The sequence below is a fragment of the Ursus arctos genome, unplaced genomic scaffold, assembly GCF_023065955.2.
Source record: "Ursus arctos isolate Adak ecotype North America unplaced genomic scaffold, UrsArc2.0 scaffold_5, whole genome shotgun sequence".
In the NCBI taxonomy this organism is placed as follows: Eukaryota; Metazoa; Chordata; class Mammalia; order Carnivora; family Ursidae; genus Ursus; species Ursus arctos.
In genome coordinates, this window is record NW_026623067.1 from 70,356,573 (window position 1) to 70,375,734 (window position 19,162).

Here is a 19,162-nt window from a genome sequence, read left to right on the forward strand (position 1 = left end):
GTAGAACATGAAACTAAGTGTGGGGCCACGTGGACTGCAGAGGTCACACACCCACTAATCAGTCCTGCCCTCATAAACCTGGGCCTTTCTGCATCCTACCCACCACCCTCCAAAGACAAGTCCAAGGCTGCCTCTGCTGGGCAGAGTAGCAAGTGTCCATGCCCCACTCTGCTCCAACGATCTCTGAAGTGGCTTCCTCCTTGCACTTTGCAGAAGTCCCTGAGAACAGTTTCTACTTCCTATTAGTCTTTTAATCTCCTATTTGTTTATAAGTCTCTCTCTCTTTTTTTAAAAGACTTTATTTATTAATTTGACAGAGAGAGAGACCGCCAGTGAGAGAGGGAACACAAGCAGGGGGAGTAGGAGAGGAAGAAGCAGGCTCCAAGCAGAGGAGCCTGATGTGGGGCTCGATCCCATAACGCCGGGATCATGCCCTGAGCCGAAGGCAGACGTTTAACGACTGAGCCACCCAGGCGCCCCTGTTTATAAGTTTCTTAAAAGCAAGGGCTGTGTCTTCATTCATCCCAGGATCCACCATATGAATTACACATAATAAATGCTTAATAAATGTTTGCTGACAATGAATTAAAACAGAGAGAAGAGCGCTGTCAACTTGAAGCCACGCACAATGTTTCCCCAAGCTGCATTCTTTTTTCCATCAGAGCAGGAATCACCTCGTGCACTAGTCCAAGTTCTCCAGGTGGCTGGAGAGTGCCTTCTTGTTTTCCTTTTCAGTTCCTAAATTAGTCTTTATGTTGCTCCTTCTAAGGACATTCCCTTTGGAAGTTATCATTGGATTTTGGTAATACATATATTTTTTAGTTTCTAAAAACGTAGGAATTTACTGATTTTTTCAAGTATTTAGATAAAAGCCCATGTGTTTTGTTTTGTTTTTTTGTTTGTTTGGTTTTTTTTTTTTGGTTAAAGAAACTATTTTGATGAAGAAAAAATAAAAAAATCTGAAAATACTATCTACACATTTTAGTTCAAAAATAATTTAACTCACTGTATGGTAGTGCTTTTCAAAATGACTTTTGGAAAATTCTCTGTGTTTAAGCGAGTTATCCAAGATCTTCATGCAACTACTTTGATAAAGAAGTTGAACCACTTGATAAGAACCTTGACCTGCTCCCACTGGCTGAGTACATATATCACCCCCAAAAAAGAAATCCAATTTACACCTTTCTTCCCTCCCAAACACATATATCCCCCTTTTGTAAAAGTATTTTGAGCTGGAAACTCAGAATGCTCACTTGTACTTGTGAGAGAAGCTGCTTTTAACAAACACTATTCAATGGAAAAATTTGAACAGCAAAACATTAATTAAAAAAACGCACCACAGACACTGCATCACTAAGAAAGCCAGTAACTTTACTGAATTGTCTGCAAAATACAAATTATACCTTATTTCCAGCAGGAGAAACTTTTGAAAATTCCCCACTTTTATTCACTACAGACAGCTGAATGAAGTCCCTTGAGATACACAGATGTGGTTTAACTTAGTTATAACATCTTGTCATCTAGTGGCGACAAAGTCCAGCTTATGCCGCTGTGAGCCTCTATTTGAATATTTGTTGCAAATGCTTGTATGCCCTCATTTACAAGCTATTTTAATTACTGTCATGTAATGGAAACAAGTCCCCAGAAAAAGAAAAAGAAGAAAAATGATACAGCAAACCATCGGAAGCAATCCAAGTCCTATGCCTACAGTGACCCGGGTCTACGAGAGAACACTGGTACTGCATTCAAACCACGACAGAATCCATGACTTAGCTGACCTCTCGGAATTAAACTGAGGTATGAATCAATTTGAGGTATGACTAGGGAAGGCAAAATGCAATACCCGATTATGAAAATAACCAAAATGGACAAATTGAATGTAGAAGATATGTGGCTTGGATTGCTCCACATCTTTGGTTAAAACATATTAAGAAAAGCCTTTAATTACATCTGTAGTCTGAAGCATTCTAACAGACACCAGTATTCCATCAATCTTCAAAAGATCTGTAGTGGCAGGAAATTAACGCCATGTAAGTGACGACATCACAGCAGATGGCACAAATGGGAACAGATGAAGTGTGCCATGCTGAGGCAACAGCCTTTATTGAGGGTTCAAGTGGCTGCGTCTTTAAAAAAATTTTTTTTTTTTTTAAAGAAAGAAACTACAAAGCATTTACCCTCTGGAAAAACAAACAAAAGCATAAAGGGGGCAAAAAAACCCGCTAGATCTAAATTAAAAGATGGGTATGTAAGAAAAACAAATACATCGAAAGTGTGAGAGGGCAGACATTCTTTTAAAAAATGTATTGGAATTCTTTTTTTTTTCTCACTTTAGTCAACCTTAAAATGATCTGAGGGTGATAGGTATTTTCATATTCATCATTACAAAATGCTAAATTCCACCTTTGGGAAAAAAATAAGCCATTTTACTAAAAAACACAATTTTAAAAAAGGTTGAAATGAACAGCCTTCCACTCACCAATGCATACAATATACACGCTGTGCAGCTTCCCTATATTGCATCAGTGTTACCAGTATTTAAGCTTAATATTACCAAAAATTTGTTAAGACAGGATTAGCTATAACAATATTTGTAGCTGTGTAAAATGCTACTTATGGTTCTTTTACTTGCAATGAAGAATGTTGCCTAAAATGTTACTCTAGGATGGGTTATGTAAAATCATACTCCCTCAGGGCTCTGCCCTAAACTCCTGAATACAAAGGATTTACTGTGATAAAAACCCAAAACCATACTAGCTTTGCGAATACAATAAATGGTAAATTACAGATAAGGTAGAAGGGTAAAGATAGACAGTGATTGTTTACAGAAAGTGACTCATCACAATCAAAATTGTGCTTTTTCTCATTAAATCATCTTAAAAAAATTCTCAGATTATCCCTCCGCTATCTTGCTACCACTTTATATGAATTCAGTAGTGGGAACAAGAGATGACTGGCATCCATTTTCAAGTGATTCTGTTCTTTTCATGTTCTTATAAAACTATTGTCAGAACTGCTATAAATAGCCAAGGCTTCTGCTGGTACTTCAGCTTACTTTATCTTCAGCATTATAAATTCACTTTTCTCTTTGTTGCTGAGGCAAATTGCAGGTAAAAAATTAATATGGCTATTTTTTCATATTTTCACATAATGACCCTTTCCCACCCACTGGTAAATTTCTGCTGATATTGATAAAGTGTTTTGAAATGACAAAGAACATTTGTGACATGTTTGCATATTTTATACACATCAAGTTATAAGGATGGTTTTAAGGATGGGATCAAGTCTATGGTGAGGAAAATGACTTTCTTAGATTTCCCCCCACATGTGCGTAAATATATGTGTGTGTGTGTGTGTGTGTGTGTGTGTGTGTGTGTGTGCGAGCGCACGCACGCGTGTGTTTTCAGGGATGATTCTGTTTTTCCTCTGCATAAATGATTTTCTTTCATGTTGCATGGATACCTTGAGTAGTGGGATATATGAAAAGGTTGAAAGATTTTTTTTGTTTTGTTTTTAGTATATAAAACGTTCGTACAAGGCAGGCTAGCATCCTATACGGATACAACCAAAGGTGTGATGTGGTCCAATCGTGGATTTCAGATCAAGTTAAGAAAATACAGCCTAGTTAGTAAGGTCTCTTGGCTTTTGCCACCCAGCGGCAGCCTTTTACAGTGAGAAACACATAGCAACTATGCAAGTGAAAGAAAAGGATGGATAAGACATGTCCTAGGCGTGCTACAGCAGTGTTGATCTTACTGTCTGGATCTTCGTTGCTGTGTATGTCAATGCACATGAGTGGAGATGAATCGACAGATCTTCACATTCCAAGAGAAGGAAAATCATTCCTAGATTGAAATCTCTTTTAAACAATATATATCAACTTTTTTTTTTATGGCACTCACTTTTTAAAGGGTCTGAAAATTAATCCTTTATAGACGAATATTAGACAAGAGTCATCGTTATTTTTTGAAAAATTTAAAAAAAGGGACATAGAGAGGTTCTTTAATGGGATTTCTTGAAATGGCTATTAAATCTCTTTATTGAAGAAAAAAATAGATGACATACATGCTTTATGCAGAAGTGACATTTGGGGGTCCTGACACACCGGGATTGTTCAACAGTCCTATATTGCTGACAAGATTGTTGAGGGTCAGTTAAAATAATTAAAAATGGATGACGAAGCAACTATCCCTTTACCTGCTTCCTTCTTGTCTAGCACCCAGTCTTTCACATTTTTCTTCTGTGGGAATTTATAACTTGTGCGTTGAGTAAACGCCATATCACTGATTTCTAGGGCCATATTTGCAGGACATGTGCCCCAACACAGCTTCTCTATTCTGGGCATGTTTCTAAAAAGTGTCTCAAATTCTAGGCTGAAAACCAACCAGATAATATAGGATACGGGCAAGTTAGGGTATGCACTTACTGAATTCCAAGATGCGTGGTGAAATGGTGAGATCAGAAAGGGGCCCTGCATTTGATAATAATGCAAAGACAAAAACAAAAAATAGCATGAAAGAAACTCATTAGTATATACAATGGATGTTAGTTGACCCAATAGATTGCTAATGTATTAAAAACAATTTAGGGTGTTGCAATGTGATATGTTCTAATCCCACAGGTTATCCTTTTGACAGCTGACCTTGAACTTATAAAATGTATGCAGAGTAAAAGAAAACAGAAAGAAAATAGTTACTCAAATGTGCAACTGCACAAATATACCCCCCTCCCGCTATTAAGATAACAAAACTTCTGCTATTACCATAATATTATATATATTAGAAAGCTATACACAAGCATGTTAATTTCACAGATTTTTTAAAAGATTCTTAATATTTTATATAATTAGAAATACACATTTCAAAAACAAAACTTCTACAAAGAGAAAACAGTTATCTTGGTTAGCAAAGCATGGAGTTCCTCATGGCTTAGGGTAGTGCTTTCTATACAAAAAGTCCTTTTTGGTTTTTTACAGGACTGTTTAAAATATTAGCGAAGCTATCAAGGGGGAAAAAAACACATTTTGGCTTAAGTAAACTACAAAAAGCCACAAATGCTTTGCAAACTCTGTCTTACCTTTTATATGAAAATAAGCAAAATGTAATGTACATATTTTTATATTTTTATTTAATAAGAGATGCAGACCCAGATTTATTTATTTATTTAATTAAATACGTTAGCCCTCAAACTCCACATTTTTTTTTTAAATAGGTATGGTCCTCTTTTAATGGTCGTTGATCCTTTTTAATGAGTGCCATACGCCAATGATATGCGTGCAGGTTTGTGAGCGCGTTCTCGGGATGTCAGGTGACCTGGTGTGTTCCTAACATTTACCAATGGCCACCCTTTGCCGGGTCTGTCCAAAACATCTATACATTTTTCTATATGTTGCATAACAGCTGCTCTCTCTTTCAGTAAAGATCTGCCGCTTTTGGCAAATGTTTCCTTTTGTCTATTTACATGTAAATAACGTTGAACCTGCAACATGACACTATCTATTGTAACATACATTTTGCAAAGGAGCACAACAGTGAAAAGAAGTTAGCCTTAAAATCTATTTTGTACAAGTGTTCTGTTGTACAACTCAAGTGCTAAGCTTATCTCAGCATTTCTGTTTATCTTTATACTGTATCACTGAGGCAATTTAAAAGTACTTTTACAAAACAGAGTACCTGACTTTTTTTTTTTTTCCACACACAGCACATATAATGCATATCGACCCCCCTTCCCCATTAAGGTATAGCACACACACACACTGCAAGAAAAAAAAACTATTAAGTAATAATCTGATCATGTTGCCCATCCTTCAGAGAGTCGCATGCGCTTGACTGAGGGACTTTCCCTTTCGTCCGGCGAAGGTCTGGTGAGTCCAATGGGGGAGTGGAACTCATTCCGGTGGTCCTCTCGGTCGCTCCCGTCGTAGGAACTGCTACAGCTGCTCAAGCTGTCAACAGGAGATCTCCCCGCCTCGTGGCGCGTGTGTTGTGGGTATCTCGAAGGGGTGGTGGTACGGTCTCTAGGAGGAGAAACAGGTTCTGACTTGATGTTGAGGCTTTGAGTAGAAGGCAGGGAGAGATTTGAACTCTGAGATAAATGAGTGCTAGTGCAAGCTCTGTAGGAGGAAAGGAAACCCAGTTACAGATGGAGGAGGCCTGGAGCCCCCAGGAACTCACAATTACATCAAACATCAGCTTCAAGACTCGCATAGACACCGGAGCATGCCCACAGGGAGGAGAGCGTGCTCGGAAGCACGGGGTGGGGGGGGGCAGCACCTTCTCAGAGCCATTGAGGATGCCTGGGAGTAATTACACTATTTAACGGGGCCAGGCCTCGTGAATCGTACCTCTAGTCTCCGACAGGCTCCCTACACATACAGGTTACCGGCTCAGAGAGGCTTAACATGACATGCTGGAAAAAGCACTTTCTGTGTCCATGGAATTTCTCCCTAGACTAGTTCCAAAATATAATCTAAGATTTAAGATACAACATTTAGCTTTTGCATGAGACGTCTTTGATTTACTAATGCATGTGTGTGGAAATTATCGTAAAAAGCTTGTGATGGATATAAACGCTTCCCTCCACGTAACAAGCACATACACATGAGGTTGTACAGTCTTCAGAGAGAGTGAAGAGAGTTCAAATTTCAAACGAATAAATCCATAAAATGCTACATTTAACTATCTGGTGAAAAGCTTGGAGGGGGAAAAGATGGGGAAGGAGGCTGAAAATTAGCTGCAGAAAAGTTTCGTGTTGGCTTAAAAACACATAGACTTCCTACCCCACTAACCCTGGTCAATAGCTGGACTTTGTTCATCCTTTCTCAGTTACGTGGGATGCAAGTAGTGTCTATTTTCCACAAGCACCTTCACTTTATCGCTGCTAGTCTCTCCCTGCTGGGGTACGTAGTAGGATATCACTCAGCCTGTAGTTGTAATTGGCATGAGTTGAGGAACCTGGATTTGTGTAAGGAAGGCTGTTGTAAAGAAGGATCTAGTGTGATTTTATTGCTTTTATAAGCCTTAATCCTCATCTATCCCAGGAGAGTATAACTTTCCCTTCTTCCAAAATGTGGAAGAATTTGGATACTTGAAACTCTGGAGGGAAAAGCATTAAGCCCTTAGGTGTTGACTGGCAGTGGCAATGACTTTGATCAGGATAAACCGGAAGGACACAGCCAACATCAATCTGAAGATGCTCGTACTGCTCTTGCACTCTGATCGCACTGACATCCGTGGCTAGAGTCAGCATCACTGGCCCACAGTGTCAAGAGAGATCTCTCTCCTAGTGACCAGTCACAGTGCAGAATAATCCATACAGATACACCCGTTCTAGACAAAGGGAAGTGAGCCTACCTACGCATGGATGTGATTATGTGACTTTCAAAGGGAGAGAATTAGGTGACGCTAAGAAGTCATTACGAGCAGTGACAAAATGGGTATATATTTCAGAGGAAAAAGTGGAATAACTTGGGGCTGGCTTTTTGGGAGATGCAATTCGGGTTCAAGATGTATAGAGATATAAGATTAGTCAAAATGAGTTTATCTTTGAGTGATGTTTTATACAAAAGCACCACCTACTGGCAAAGAACTACTTTCCTTCTCTTATTAATAGATGAGCTAATGTCTACAGTGACCTAAAGGAGAATTATTTGTTTCCCTAATAAGCCTTTCTTTCTCCGGCTTTTATGTTCTAGAATCAAAACAGTCTTAGCATTTATATCAAGTTACCCCATTGAGTACATATGATTTTCAATCACCTGTTTATACTTGTCATGATTTATTTGTAGTTTTTATTTTACAGTCTATATGAGTTTATTACTTTTCTAAGAGTTTAATTAAATAATCTTTAAATAAGAAGATATTAAGATGGGGTGGGGGGAAACACCTGTATTTCAAAAGGATCCATAGTGGTGGACTATTTTATCTTGGTTCAAAGTTACTTAATGATTCATTTTGAGAGTCAGAGGAAATCATCTTTTGATTTCTGGAAGAAAGAATTTTCCTGGCTCTGGATAAGAACGACTATTTCACTAAAATTTAATTAAATGCTACTACTACGAAGCACACAACTCTTTAATAACGAACGTCAGTTAGGCGTCTGAAAACAAAGTGGCGTATCAACAAATACTTTTGACTACCCTTTGACATTTAGATTGCTTCTTCACAGGCGGGGAGATATGGACAATTAGAAAAAAAAATTGGTGAGTTGGACTAGTATAAGAGTTAATGTGGATCAATTAAGCAAAACACAGTATGATTAAAATGCTGTTTCTTTAACACAGCTTTTAGAAGCTGCATCATCTACGTATTTCCTGTGTCTCCCATTACGACCTGGCTTGTACAGGTTTTGCTGCATCTCTTCCCCATAAGAGATCTAACACTTACTGTTCATCCCTTCCTATAAACAAACAGGCTAGCTGCTACGTTTGCTTTTTGGTGGCATTTCATTCGACCCTGAAAGCATCTATGAAGCATTTTGAGTAGTTCTGGGGACACGAAATCCACAGTAACAAAATGTACGTGATGACTGAGGTTCAGCCTCGTTATAGTGTGGGAGAGGATTCCAAATAGAATGAAATGTAATTGGCTAGTCTCTGTTATCAAACTCTTATCTTGAAAAGAAAAAGCATTAAAAGTCACTTAGCTGTATACATGCTAGATTCAGATACAAGCATGTTGGTCTGCTTGTTCTTGAGAACAAAATTTTTATAGACACAGATAATTGTGAAATGCTCCATGTGTGTGGGTGAGAAAGAGGTGGGTGGGGAGACAGAAGCCAGATATGCAAGTTGCCCATATCAAATCCTACAGCAAGTTTTCATGTACTACAGATGCCTTCCAACTGGGAAAACACCTACCCTTCCCCATAATTGCTCAGAAATGAAACATGACTGGATAGTTTTATTCAAATTTCTTACTGCCTCCGCCTGGAAATTAGACTATCAAACTATATTTAACTTAACCTTTTAAAAGTTGTCTTTAAACACCCACATCAACAAAGATGGTGTATAGAAATACTTCCAGAAAACAGGCTGCCCTTTTTTTAAGGTGATATGAGAAAAACGCTTAAAAATTTGAGGGTCATTTTCTCAAAAATTTAGAGTCAAATGACTGTCCCTAACCTTTGATGGCAAAGTTCCTTCTGCCAAGTCATCCCTGCATCCTGCATCAAATCATTGTATGTCATTTAGCTGACTTGGTTAGATAAAATCAAATACTGCACAGAGTTAAAAGTACACCTTCAAAGAATTAAAGGTATTTCCATCAACATAACATGAAGAGCTCTTTTATACTCTTAATTTTGGGAAAGAACTGTGATGACCATCTTGGGCTGCTGGGAATATCCGTTTTGGAGGAACTAAAATATATTTTACTCTACTCTGAACACTGTATCTATACAAAGGAATGTGAACCCACCACACAAGAACATGAGGATACTGTAGCCTAAAAGAATACTGATTTTTTAAAAATTAATTCACACTGTAAGGAACTAAGGCACCTCATTTAATTTATTTTACATAAATATTACAACTTGGGATTTTAAAAAATAGTTTAACATTTAATTGTGTGAACATGGGCTAGCTCATCTGAAGGAACCTCCTTTTGAAAAAGCTATCCTGTGTATGTGTGTGTGTGTGAGAGAGAGAGAGAGAGAGAGAGAGGAAGGAAGGAAGGAAGGCAGGCAGGCTGGCCAAAATTAGAAGGACTGGAAGGGGTATGCTATCTATTTGAGGGATAAGGGAAGTGATTTAGTGCAATAAAAACTCATAGACTAAGTTCAGAATCAAATCATGCACCACGCGAACTGTTGTTGAAAGAAACCGGAACTAAACAAAATGCTTCATCCTTGGCTGTTGTAATTTGGTTCCTCTCTAGGCCAGTTCTCTCCTTTCTCATTTACTGAAGACTTTATTAAGGGCAGCAGAGAGGTAGATTCTTCCCATGTAATAGAAGGGACTTTTAAGATCACAGTAGAGTTGGAATACATAAATTTATATATAAAATGCAAATTGTCAGGTGTTACTAAAAACAAAAGAAAGCCACATTCAGAGAAAATAATATGGCTTTTGACATTGATAATTTCTAAGGAAATCTAGTCCCCTAGTGGATGAATTTTGTGAAAAATGAGAAGTGAACCGCTGCCTTTATCTTTGCCAAGAAGCACGTACAGTGGATTCACTGCTTAGCCTTAGCGGTGCAGTGCTGCATGTATGTATTTCAAGATTGCCTGGATGGTCTCGTGTACTTAGTGATAATTACCTTAAAACATTATTTCAAGAAATGTCTACTTGCATAGTTAACAATTCTGAGAAAATTTAAATGTCCTAAAAGGAGAAACTCTGTTGCTGATCAATATTTAATATATCTTCAAAGTTAACAATCTTTTAAGAAAGCACAGCAACAATGTCATGTGAGTTTCTTTTATTGCTTACATGAAAGGGTAGAGTTTCAACAATAATGATTCGTCAGCACATAAGCAAACAGTGAATGGGGGAAGACTCCATTACTAGAGCACTAATCTATGTGAAATCAATTCCACAAGAAAGCTAGGAGGGCAGGGAGGGTAACAGATGAAGTTGTGATGTCAGTCAGTGATTTTTTATTCTAATCAGTGTTTTATTTTCATTATCTCTTTAGAAACAGAAGTATAGAGCTAGCTAACTATTCTAACCAAATGGCTCACCAGAAAAGTAAAAGTGAGGTAGATATATAGAATGTTTCTAAAATATAAACTCTTATCTTTCAATATTTTATACCTTCCTAATATTTTCTTCTGAAGGTTAATTGCAGTTACGGAGTTTTTAGTTAAACTCAGATCTTTGATTCACGTTTTAAACTTAAAAAAAAAACCTATCTGTTTTACAAATAGGGTGAATTATGAATTCGGGGCTTTTTAAAGGTTTGAACATTTCCATAGATAAATGACAGGAGTCATTTCTATGATAAAGACATTTCTCAAAATTACCACAAGGGGGCAGAAATACACATATTCTGATTTCAGAAAACAACAAAATTATTTTTATACCCAAATTTAGGTAATTAGTGTATGTATATATACACATATATTTATATTTGTACAATATCTATAAATATATAACTATATGTGATGAGTACATTATAAATACATGAAATCAATAGAATAGTAGATCCTGTAAGTACTAGGTTAAGGTTAGCATGAACTATATGGTGTATGCTGAGTGAAAAGGATTCAGAAATATCTCAAAAATTTAAAGAACTTATAAGTGCCTTCTTATCTCTCATGTGAGCTATATGAAAAGTTAAATAAATGAAAGTTTTTCATTGACCGAAGTGGAAACCAATATAGCCTAAAACAATAGAGAAATAATTGACCTCATTTTCACAGAGCACCCCTCCTCTTAAAAAATTGGAAAGTAATATTTAACTGACTTCGAAGATACTGATCTGATAATTACTTTCACATTCTGATAAAGCAGAATTTTACATCCTTTAATGGGACACTAGCGCACAGTATTTAGAGACTGCTTTTGTCATCCAAAAATGCATTCTCAAAGTGTTTTACAAAAGAAATAATATTGCTTACCCCAGCTGACTGAGGGCGGACGGCGGCATGTTATGTAGGTGTTGCTGTTGCCAGCCAGTTACTGACCCAAGATGAAGAGCGCTGGCGGTGTTGAACCCAGACAGAGATGACAGGTCTGCACTACTCAGAGAGTACTCTAGACCAACAAATCAAATAATAAGGGAAAATACTTAATTTGAAAATTATCGAATGGTAAATAAACATTTCCCATTGAAAAATATTCTATTAATATCATTTAATGATTATCATAAATTTTCATATTCTGGGGGGAGAAGGAGATAAAGCATCAGGAGAAATTTTAATTTAAAAGAGATGTAGCGTATGCCAAAAAATAGGGATTCCATGAAAGCTTCGAAGTAGTACAGCTTGCAAGTTTAGTTAATAGAACTACAATCTGGCATTTCAGTATATATGTATTTGATGATCTAGAAATGTTTTTTAAACAATCCTGAGAAAGTGAGCTTTCTATTACATCAAAGAAATAATGGCTCATTTTCCTTGAAATTAGTCTTTTATATTGAATTCAGGTTGGGTTAATAAAACTTTCAGTCACTTAAGGAAGAAAAATATGGATATTCACTTTGTCTTAATAACACATAGATAATGGTATAGTCTCTGGACACCACAGGTTCTAAATGAAGTTTCCTAATAGACTAGAAGGTAATAATACCTTTTTTAAATCTTGCTTTTTAATAAAAAGTATTTAATGTACTATTTGAACATGGCAAAGCTACTCACCGGTACCATATGTTGTTGAAATGGCTGATGGATATCCTCCCATCCCTTGTCCTGGTAAAGTAGGAGTTGCTACGGAAACCACTGGGGTAGCCAATGACTGAGCAGACTGGGAGTTATTTATCCTTTGATTCTTTTAAAGTAAATAAAGAGACATTACTGATAGAATTTTTAAAAGTTAAAAATATTAGATTTCAGTATTAGTTTTGCATATAAAGAAATAACTTGGTACAAATCTCATGAAATTAATCATTTAACATGTGTCTCTATGAACTCTGCCAACCCTATCATTTACAATCCTTCAAGAGACCAGTTGTTGCCATAGTAACCCATTACATCAGTATCTCCTAGGCAACTGAACTAGTAACAAGTACCATAAGCTTTATAATGGGTAAAAACAGACTATGTTGAAAACTGATGAAATATGTATACTGTACTCCATTGTTTCAGTTTTTATTCAAATGCAAATTAAAAAAAAATTAAAATCAACCATGATGGTTTTTGTGCTCAGTTCTATATACAGCAGAGCAGATGGGCAGAATTTCATGCTATACTCTGGCCAGCAGGTGGTGCTCTGACCACTTTTTTCAGATTCTTCTAAACTTCCTTCAGAACTAGATGGCAAAGCAGCTAACATGTATATTTAACTCCTTACAGCAAGAAGATTAAAGATTCCCATATATTTCAAGATCATGAGACTTTTAATTCTTAGAAAAATAAGTACCTTCATGGTTTAAATAACTAAGGAAATTATTTTTGTTAGAATTTTACTATAAATTAAGCCCTAAAATAAACTGAAAACATGGTCTTCACGTGCAAAGGTTGAGACAGAAAAATAAATAACCTGATATTCTTTTCACCTGTGTGTGGTACTTGAAATTAATGGCATTTAAATATGATTAATGTGGACACACTATGGTAGCTTCTGAAATCTTCCCGTTTTACTAGAGCCACACCACCTAAAAGTCACCTTGGGTTTCTCCTCTGCATGTGCAGTTTAAGGGACGTACTCTTACTACTTACCAAAAGCAGGTCGACATCCTCAGACTGAGAGCATGGGGAAGGAGTTTTATTAATTAGTGTCTGTAAATATTTATAATTGGGCAAAATCTTTCCAACAAAAGGCAAAGCATCTTCTGATAGACACAACAGTTTAAACAATTTTAAAACCCAGACTCTACAGATAACTCCTTACAAAGACATTCTTTGTTTCCCTTAATGAGCTGTTTGTCTCAAATGTGAAGACAATCTATCCAGTTTTCTGCACAGGTCAGTGTCTCAACCTTCATTATTTCAGCACCACGTTTTGAAAAAAAAAAAAAAAAAGATCGTACTTTTGAAACCCCACTTGCCAGAGGAGGGGGGGCGCTGCACCTGGTTGCTGGTGAGAGGCTCTACACCACTCACAGGATCCCTGGGAGAGCATCAGTTTTAAGAACTTGGAATAAATCTGCTGATAGAGACAGCCTGCCATGCATGGCCCACACTGCTTGGCTATGGCCCTGTGGGAGGTTTTATTTATTAGACCCAGTCTTTTCCGAAGGGAACGTTGCATATTATGTGATATTTTTTTTTGGTTGATATTCAAAATTAATCTGCACTGTGCCATAATAAACTAATCAGCTTGCAGGACTGTTTTACCCTGAAGCTTGCCACAGAGCACAGAAAGAAAAAAAAGAAATGTGTTTGCAGAATGATCTAAATTTGTCTACTGAATCTTGGTTTTAAATGTTCTCGCTCTTAAGCAAAGCTAATTTGGAGAACACTGATGTAAGTCTCTTTGTTGTTGAATTTGGTCCCACAGTTATTATCTTCGTCTTAGCCCTGTGGACCCAGGAGAAAGAAAAATGATAGAGTCCAGGGATATTATTTATACTTCTTAATTATTTATTTATTTTTTCTTAAAATGCCAATTTTTTTTTGGATGTAAAATATAACCTTTGTTCTCGGAATGCCCTAGGATTTTAAAACAATTTGCTTTTAAGAGGTAGTTATTTGCATGAAGCATATATATGGAAAGACGAATTGAGGCAACGCACAGGCATGTCATATATTAATCATTGTAAAATACCTAAGAAAAGAATGGCCGATTAACAGGAGAACATTCATTTAGAAATTATGGAAAGGATTTTTGGTTGTCAGCACCTTGAGGACATAACTAGTTCAATATTACAAAAATCTGCTCTGAAATTCCCTATTCTGTGACTTTGAGTCTACCTTTGGTCAAACTGTATGTACCCCAACAGAGTAATAAGTAATGATTTTTTTTCTAATTATAAATTAGAGGCCTTAAAAAAAGGAAATGCTTTTTTTTTTTTTTGCCCCAGAACATCAGTTTTATAGGAGGGTTTATTGGATGTTGTTTTTGGTTTTGTTTTGTTTTTACATGGAAAAGGGAAATGTGAACCAGTTACCAGAAATAATGGCTAAATACAAACAGGGCTCCTCCAATAGCACTGATAAGTTAATTTTCTGGGAGAACCTAAATAATTCAAAATGTTAGAAAAATACAAAAACAGCAAAACATATACAAAACATTATCAACATTTATTTAAAATGTAGTTTCGCATTACCACTGATGGCATCGTATTCTTGCTGCCTGGTGGAATAAGAACTCGGAGATCTGGTTTACGGTTATTCATCCCTAAATTCATGGGGGGAGGAGATTTTGCTTGCATATTCTTGTTCAAGTTACCAGGTGAGACCAGCAGACCTGGTGAGTTTCGGGGATTGCCATATCCGTTCCCTGTTAACACAAAACGATGAAAGCATTCAGGAAGAAATCCAGACTCAAGTATGTTTCTAGAGAATACGCTATGTGAGATTAAAAATAAAAGCTTAACAGGGTAAGACATACAACAAAGTCTGTAGGATGACTAACAGCCTCCATGTGGAGAGTAACCTGATCAGTTAGTTTTTAAATATTCTCTGAAGGAAGATGAAAAATATTTAATGAGAAGAGCTAATATATACCAACTTGCTCAGAAATCAACATATACTTCTTTTCTATGAAAAAAATTCAGGAAGAAAGTCAGACTGTTGTTCAGGGTCTAAAAGCACAGAATCGGTCCTGCACTTTAATTGACTAGCTTGGCAGAGGTCTGGCTGGCATGACTCACTCTTTCAGTTCAATGGTTTGGGTTTTACTTTGTGCGTCCGCCTGTCCTTAAGTGAAGAAAGGGCACACCAGTAAGACTATAATTTCTAGGACACGCAGGAGGAGTAACCTCTTCCACAGTTTGCTGTTGAGTTCCCCTTGCCTTGGAGTGGTTACTCCTTATGGTTTTCTTATGTCTGGTTTGCCCTCCTCCCAAGTTCAGTGTGTGACCCTGAAAGCTTGCTCTCCTGCTCATGAAGAATTTCAAAAAGCAGGACTCCTTCTTAGGAGCTGAAATGAAGGCATGATGCCTCCACTGATATACTGATTCACCAAGGCGCAAGAATAGTGATCTAATGTGGACACTGAAAGGGTTTTCATAGGTATCTGATGTTCAACCCCCTATGAACAGAACTGGATATCTGAAGGATGCCATTTCTCATAATTCAAAATATACTGCTCCATGATGGGAAGAGCTATGGAGGGAGTTGATGCAAGCTCAGCTGAGCCAGACGTCATCTGCTGGCTTTATCCACTGCCTCTCATTGGAGGGGAATAGAGACCCACTAGCCAATGTGACAATCCTAGACAGTTGTTTTCTGAAGCTCTCTAAAGGAGACAGTCAAACCTCGCTGTTACGGTCGGTCATCATTATCATTATCCTAAAACACAAGTGTCTATTACCCCAGGACGAATGATACTGTGTGTTACCCTGTGGGGAGGCAAGGACGTGGCCCCAGTCCTCAAAGGCCCTGCAATTTCTTTGTGGTAATCTAATACACACATGTGTGAAATGTCCAAACTAGGACAAGGCAGCCTAGGGAGAGGTGCTCACAGAGAGGTGCCATCCAGATTAAGTGTTACTGAGTTCCTAGGAGGGAAGAGATTATCCAATGAAGATTCACCTAAGAGGCAGCAATTGATGTGGGCCTTGAAAAAAGAGAAGAGATAGTAAGACATGCTGGCTTGTGACGGGGCTCGGGGAAAGGGCTGAGGTAGGAATTTACAGAGCACAGTCAGGAACACCATGAGCAAACTGGCTAGAAGGGAACTCATGAAAAGAGAAGAGTGTAGAAGACCTTGGAAGGACATGGAGATCTTGACTTCCAGGCTGACAGATCTTGGATTTAAATGGTGGAAATGCAGACCCATGATGGTCGCAGAGCAGAGCCGGAACACAGGCCTCTAAGTGGACAGAGAGATACACTGGCATCGGGATATCCTGTAATTTGGAAGGTCTGGGATTATGAAGCAGTCCGGAAACTATGGTGATGGCCTGAGCTAGAGACCAGGAGGGAGTGGGAAGGCAAAGCACAGGCATATTTCAGGAAATATTTATGGAAACATCTTTTGAATTAAAATACATTTGAGGCGAACTGTGTAGAGCACATTTGTTCTTCATATCCCATTCATTTACCTGTCTCATTTTATGCATGAATAAACAGGCTGAATATATAACAAATAACTACAAGATTAAATCTGTCAATTGGGTCATCCGTAAAATTCTCCAAGTTACTGGGGGAAAAATAAAAACAAACGAAGCCCCCCTGCCCCAAACCCCAAAACATGTGTCAAGGACACAGTAGTTTCTTAGGAAATGTTGGTTGTATTTGAATATAAATTACTCTTCTATAATAAAACTTCATTGAAAGTAGCTAAATTCTCTACAGCTGGCTAAATATGTCAAAAGCCAAAATTTTCTTTTCCAGTTAATTTGGACAGTTTTTGGTGGCAAAAGTTATTATATGAAACAAATACATTTACCTAGTATCACCAGGAGAGATACAAAGAATATGCTTACTTACAAAAATGCTTGATAAAATAGAGTTTATATTTAATGTGTCTTAACTGAATCATTCTTGTGAATATCTTAAGGCTCTAGTTTTAATTAATAGATTCTACTGGATAAAAAGAGACTGAGAAAACCAAGACAAAATTTGCCCTATACTTTCCTGTCAGCTGAAGTTCAGTCTGGTATACTCAATACATATGTCACTTATCTCTTAAGCCTGCGTGAGATCTGGTTTAAATAAACAATTAAATGGAAAATTAGGTGGGTAATTTCAAAAGAAGGGGGGGAAAAAGTCAGTTAAGCAGTGCAATGAAGCTTGAATAGATCAGAAGAAACTAAAACCCTGGCTTGGTAGATGCCAATACTGGTTTGCATGGAGGAGTTATTTTGCTAAAAGGAAGTAAAACCACTTTGTGAAATGTGTTGTCCTGTGATATGACAAGCACTGGGCCAGTGTGCGAAAATGGAAATGCTTCACGGATGCTCTGAGAAAAGGTTTTTTTTTTTTTGAAAATTAAAAAAAAAATTTTCTACAGTAAACTCTGAGAAATTCCAACAAAAGCCTACATCTTTCTGCCCACAGTTATTAAACAATGATTTAGGGCAGCAGGAAAAAAAAAAACCCAGTAAACATACATTATAGTTTTTCATCCAATAAATGCCTCAAAACTAAAAAATAAATAAATAAATAAATAAAAATAAAAAATTGAAAAGCTTTCTATTTTTCTCTTGGAATATTTCCTGTTATTTGGAAATTATGCCATTTTAGAAGATTAGTCACATATTTTAAGGTGTTTACATATTGAATATAAAGTATTTTGAACCACGATGACACTTCTTAAATTCATATTTTTAGAGCAGAAAGTTATTTTTAAGAACAAATAAATTCTGCCTTTTACCGGTGAATTTCTGCTGTTTTTAGCATATTGTGCCAGCTAGCATTTTGGAGCTGTATAATCACCATTTCTGTTTCCAGCCACCAAGTTGTTATTCTTTTGGCATAATATAGATTCAGGAATGCAAGACTGTGGATCCTAAACCAGCGATATAGAAACCTATCATTTGAAAATCAATGATGAATACATGCGTGTGGTTTACTGCTCAGAAGAGCCTGCATTTAAACTGGCTTGGAAACCGCGGGCCTCCTCCTCACTGAGAATGCTGTGGCCTGCGTGGAGGCTGTTGTCCTACCTTAAGATAAATTCACCAAAGAGAATGGTCTCATTCAAAGTCAGGGGTCAGGGAGGTGGGAAATGCTACCTCTCAATAACCTTCGGATATACCCATTCAACCTCTCCTCATGCTATGTTGTAAAGTCACTGTCCGCCTGGACAATGATCAATGCAGATGTGACTGTAGGCAGATGTCACCGACCTCTGACCACTTAAAAGCGCAAAAATTATAAAGCATGAGCGAATGGATTTCCTGATTACAGATTATAAGAAAATGAAGAACAGGCCGACTTTAGAGTCAGTTCGTTTTATAGTTTGATTTGATTAAAAATATTGTTTCACGTAAAATAGACAATTTGAGCATTCACAATATAATTTGTATGAAGGATAACAGAATCGACCTCGACTGGTTACAAGTTTCTAAACATTCATATTAAAACTAGTGTAAATATACAAAACTTGAAATGTGGTGTTAGGAGAAAAAAATTTTTTTCTCTCCAGTTAACTTGAAAACACTTGCTGCTTTTTTTTTTTTTTTTTTTTTATTGACTCCTATTTTAAGAAGTTGTAAATTCAAAGAACATATTCCTGGCTTACGATGTTGTCAGGAGGACATTTTGCCTTGTCTCACAGAGCTCAATTGAGCATGTAGCTCTCTCTGAGCCCTAAGTTCTAAAACTTTCTCTTACTTGGATATTTAGACATGAATCTCTTCACTTTTTCCTCCAGGAATTTCAATGATAAATACAAGCATACAAAACTAATAAGCACAAAACAGATACTAGTCTTTATGAACCAAGGCTG

General features: G+C 37.1%; 1 protein-coding gene across 50 annotated transcripts in view; it reads right to left on the reverse strand.

Annotated features, from left to right (window-relative positions):
- Window positions 1-1,350: 1,350 nt before the first annotated feature.
- The window catches only part of MEF2C (myocyte enhancer factor 2C), a 169,565-nt gene continuing 151,753 nt past the window's right edge, over window positions 1,351-19,162 (reverse strand). For 28 of the 50 annotated variants that reach the window (XM_044384036.3, XM_048221154.2, XM_044384035.3 and 25 more), the window contains 4 exons: window positions 14,871-15,043; window positions 12,301-12,430; window positions 11,563-11,698; window positions 1,351-6,112 (listed from right to left, as the gene is read on the reverse strand). In XM_044384036.3, the coding sequence (XP_044239971.1) occupies window positions 5,791-6,112; window positions 11,563-11,698; window positions 12,301-12,430; window positions 14,871-15,043 (761 nt within the window). In that variant the 3' untranslated portion in view covers window positions 1,351-5,790. The remainder of the gene's footprint in view (window positions 6,113-11,562; window positions 11,699-12,300; window positions 12,431-14,870; window positions 15,044-19,162) is intronic. The other 22 variants (XM_048221175.2, XM_048221181.2, XM_044384041.3 and 19 more) reach the window with 1 other exon arrangement.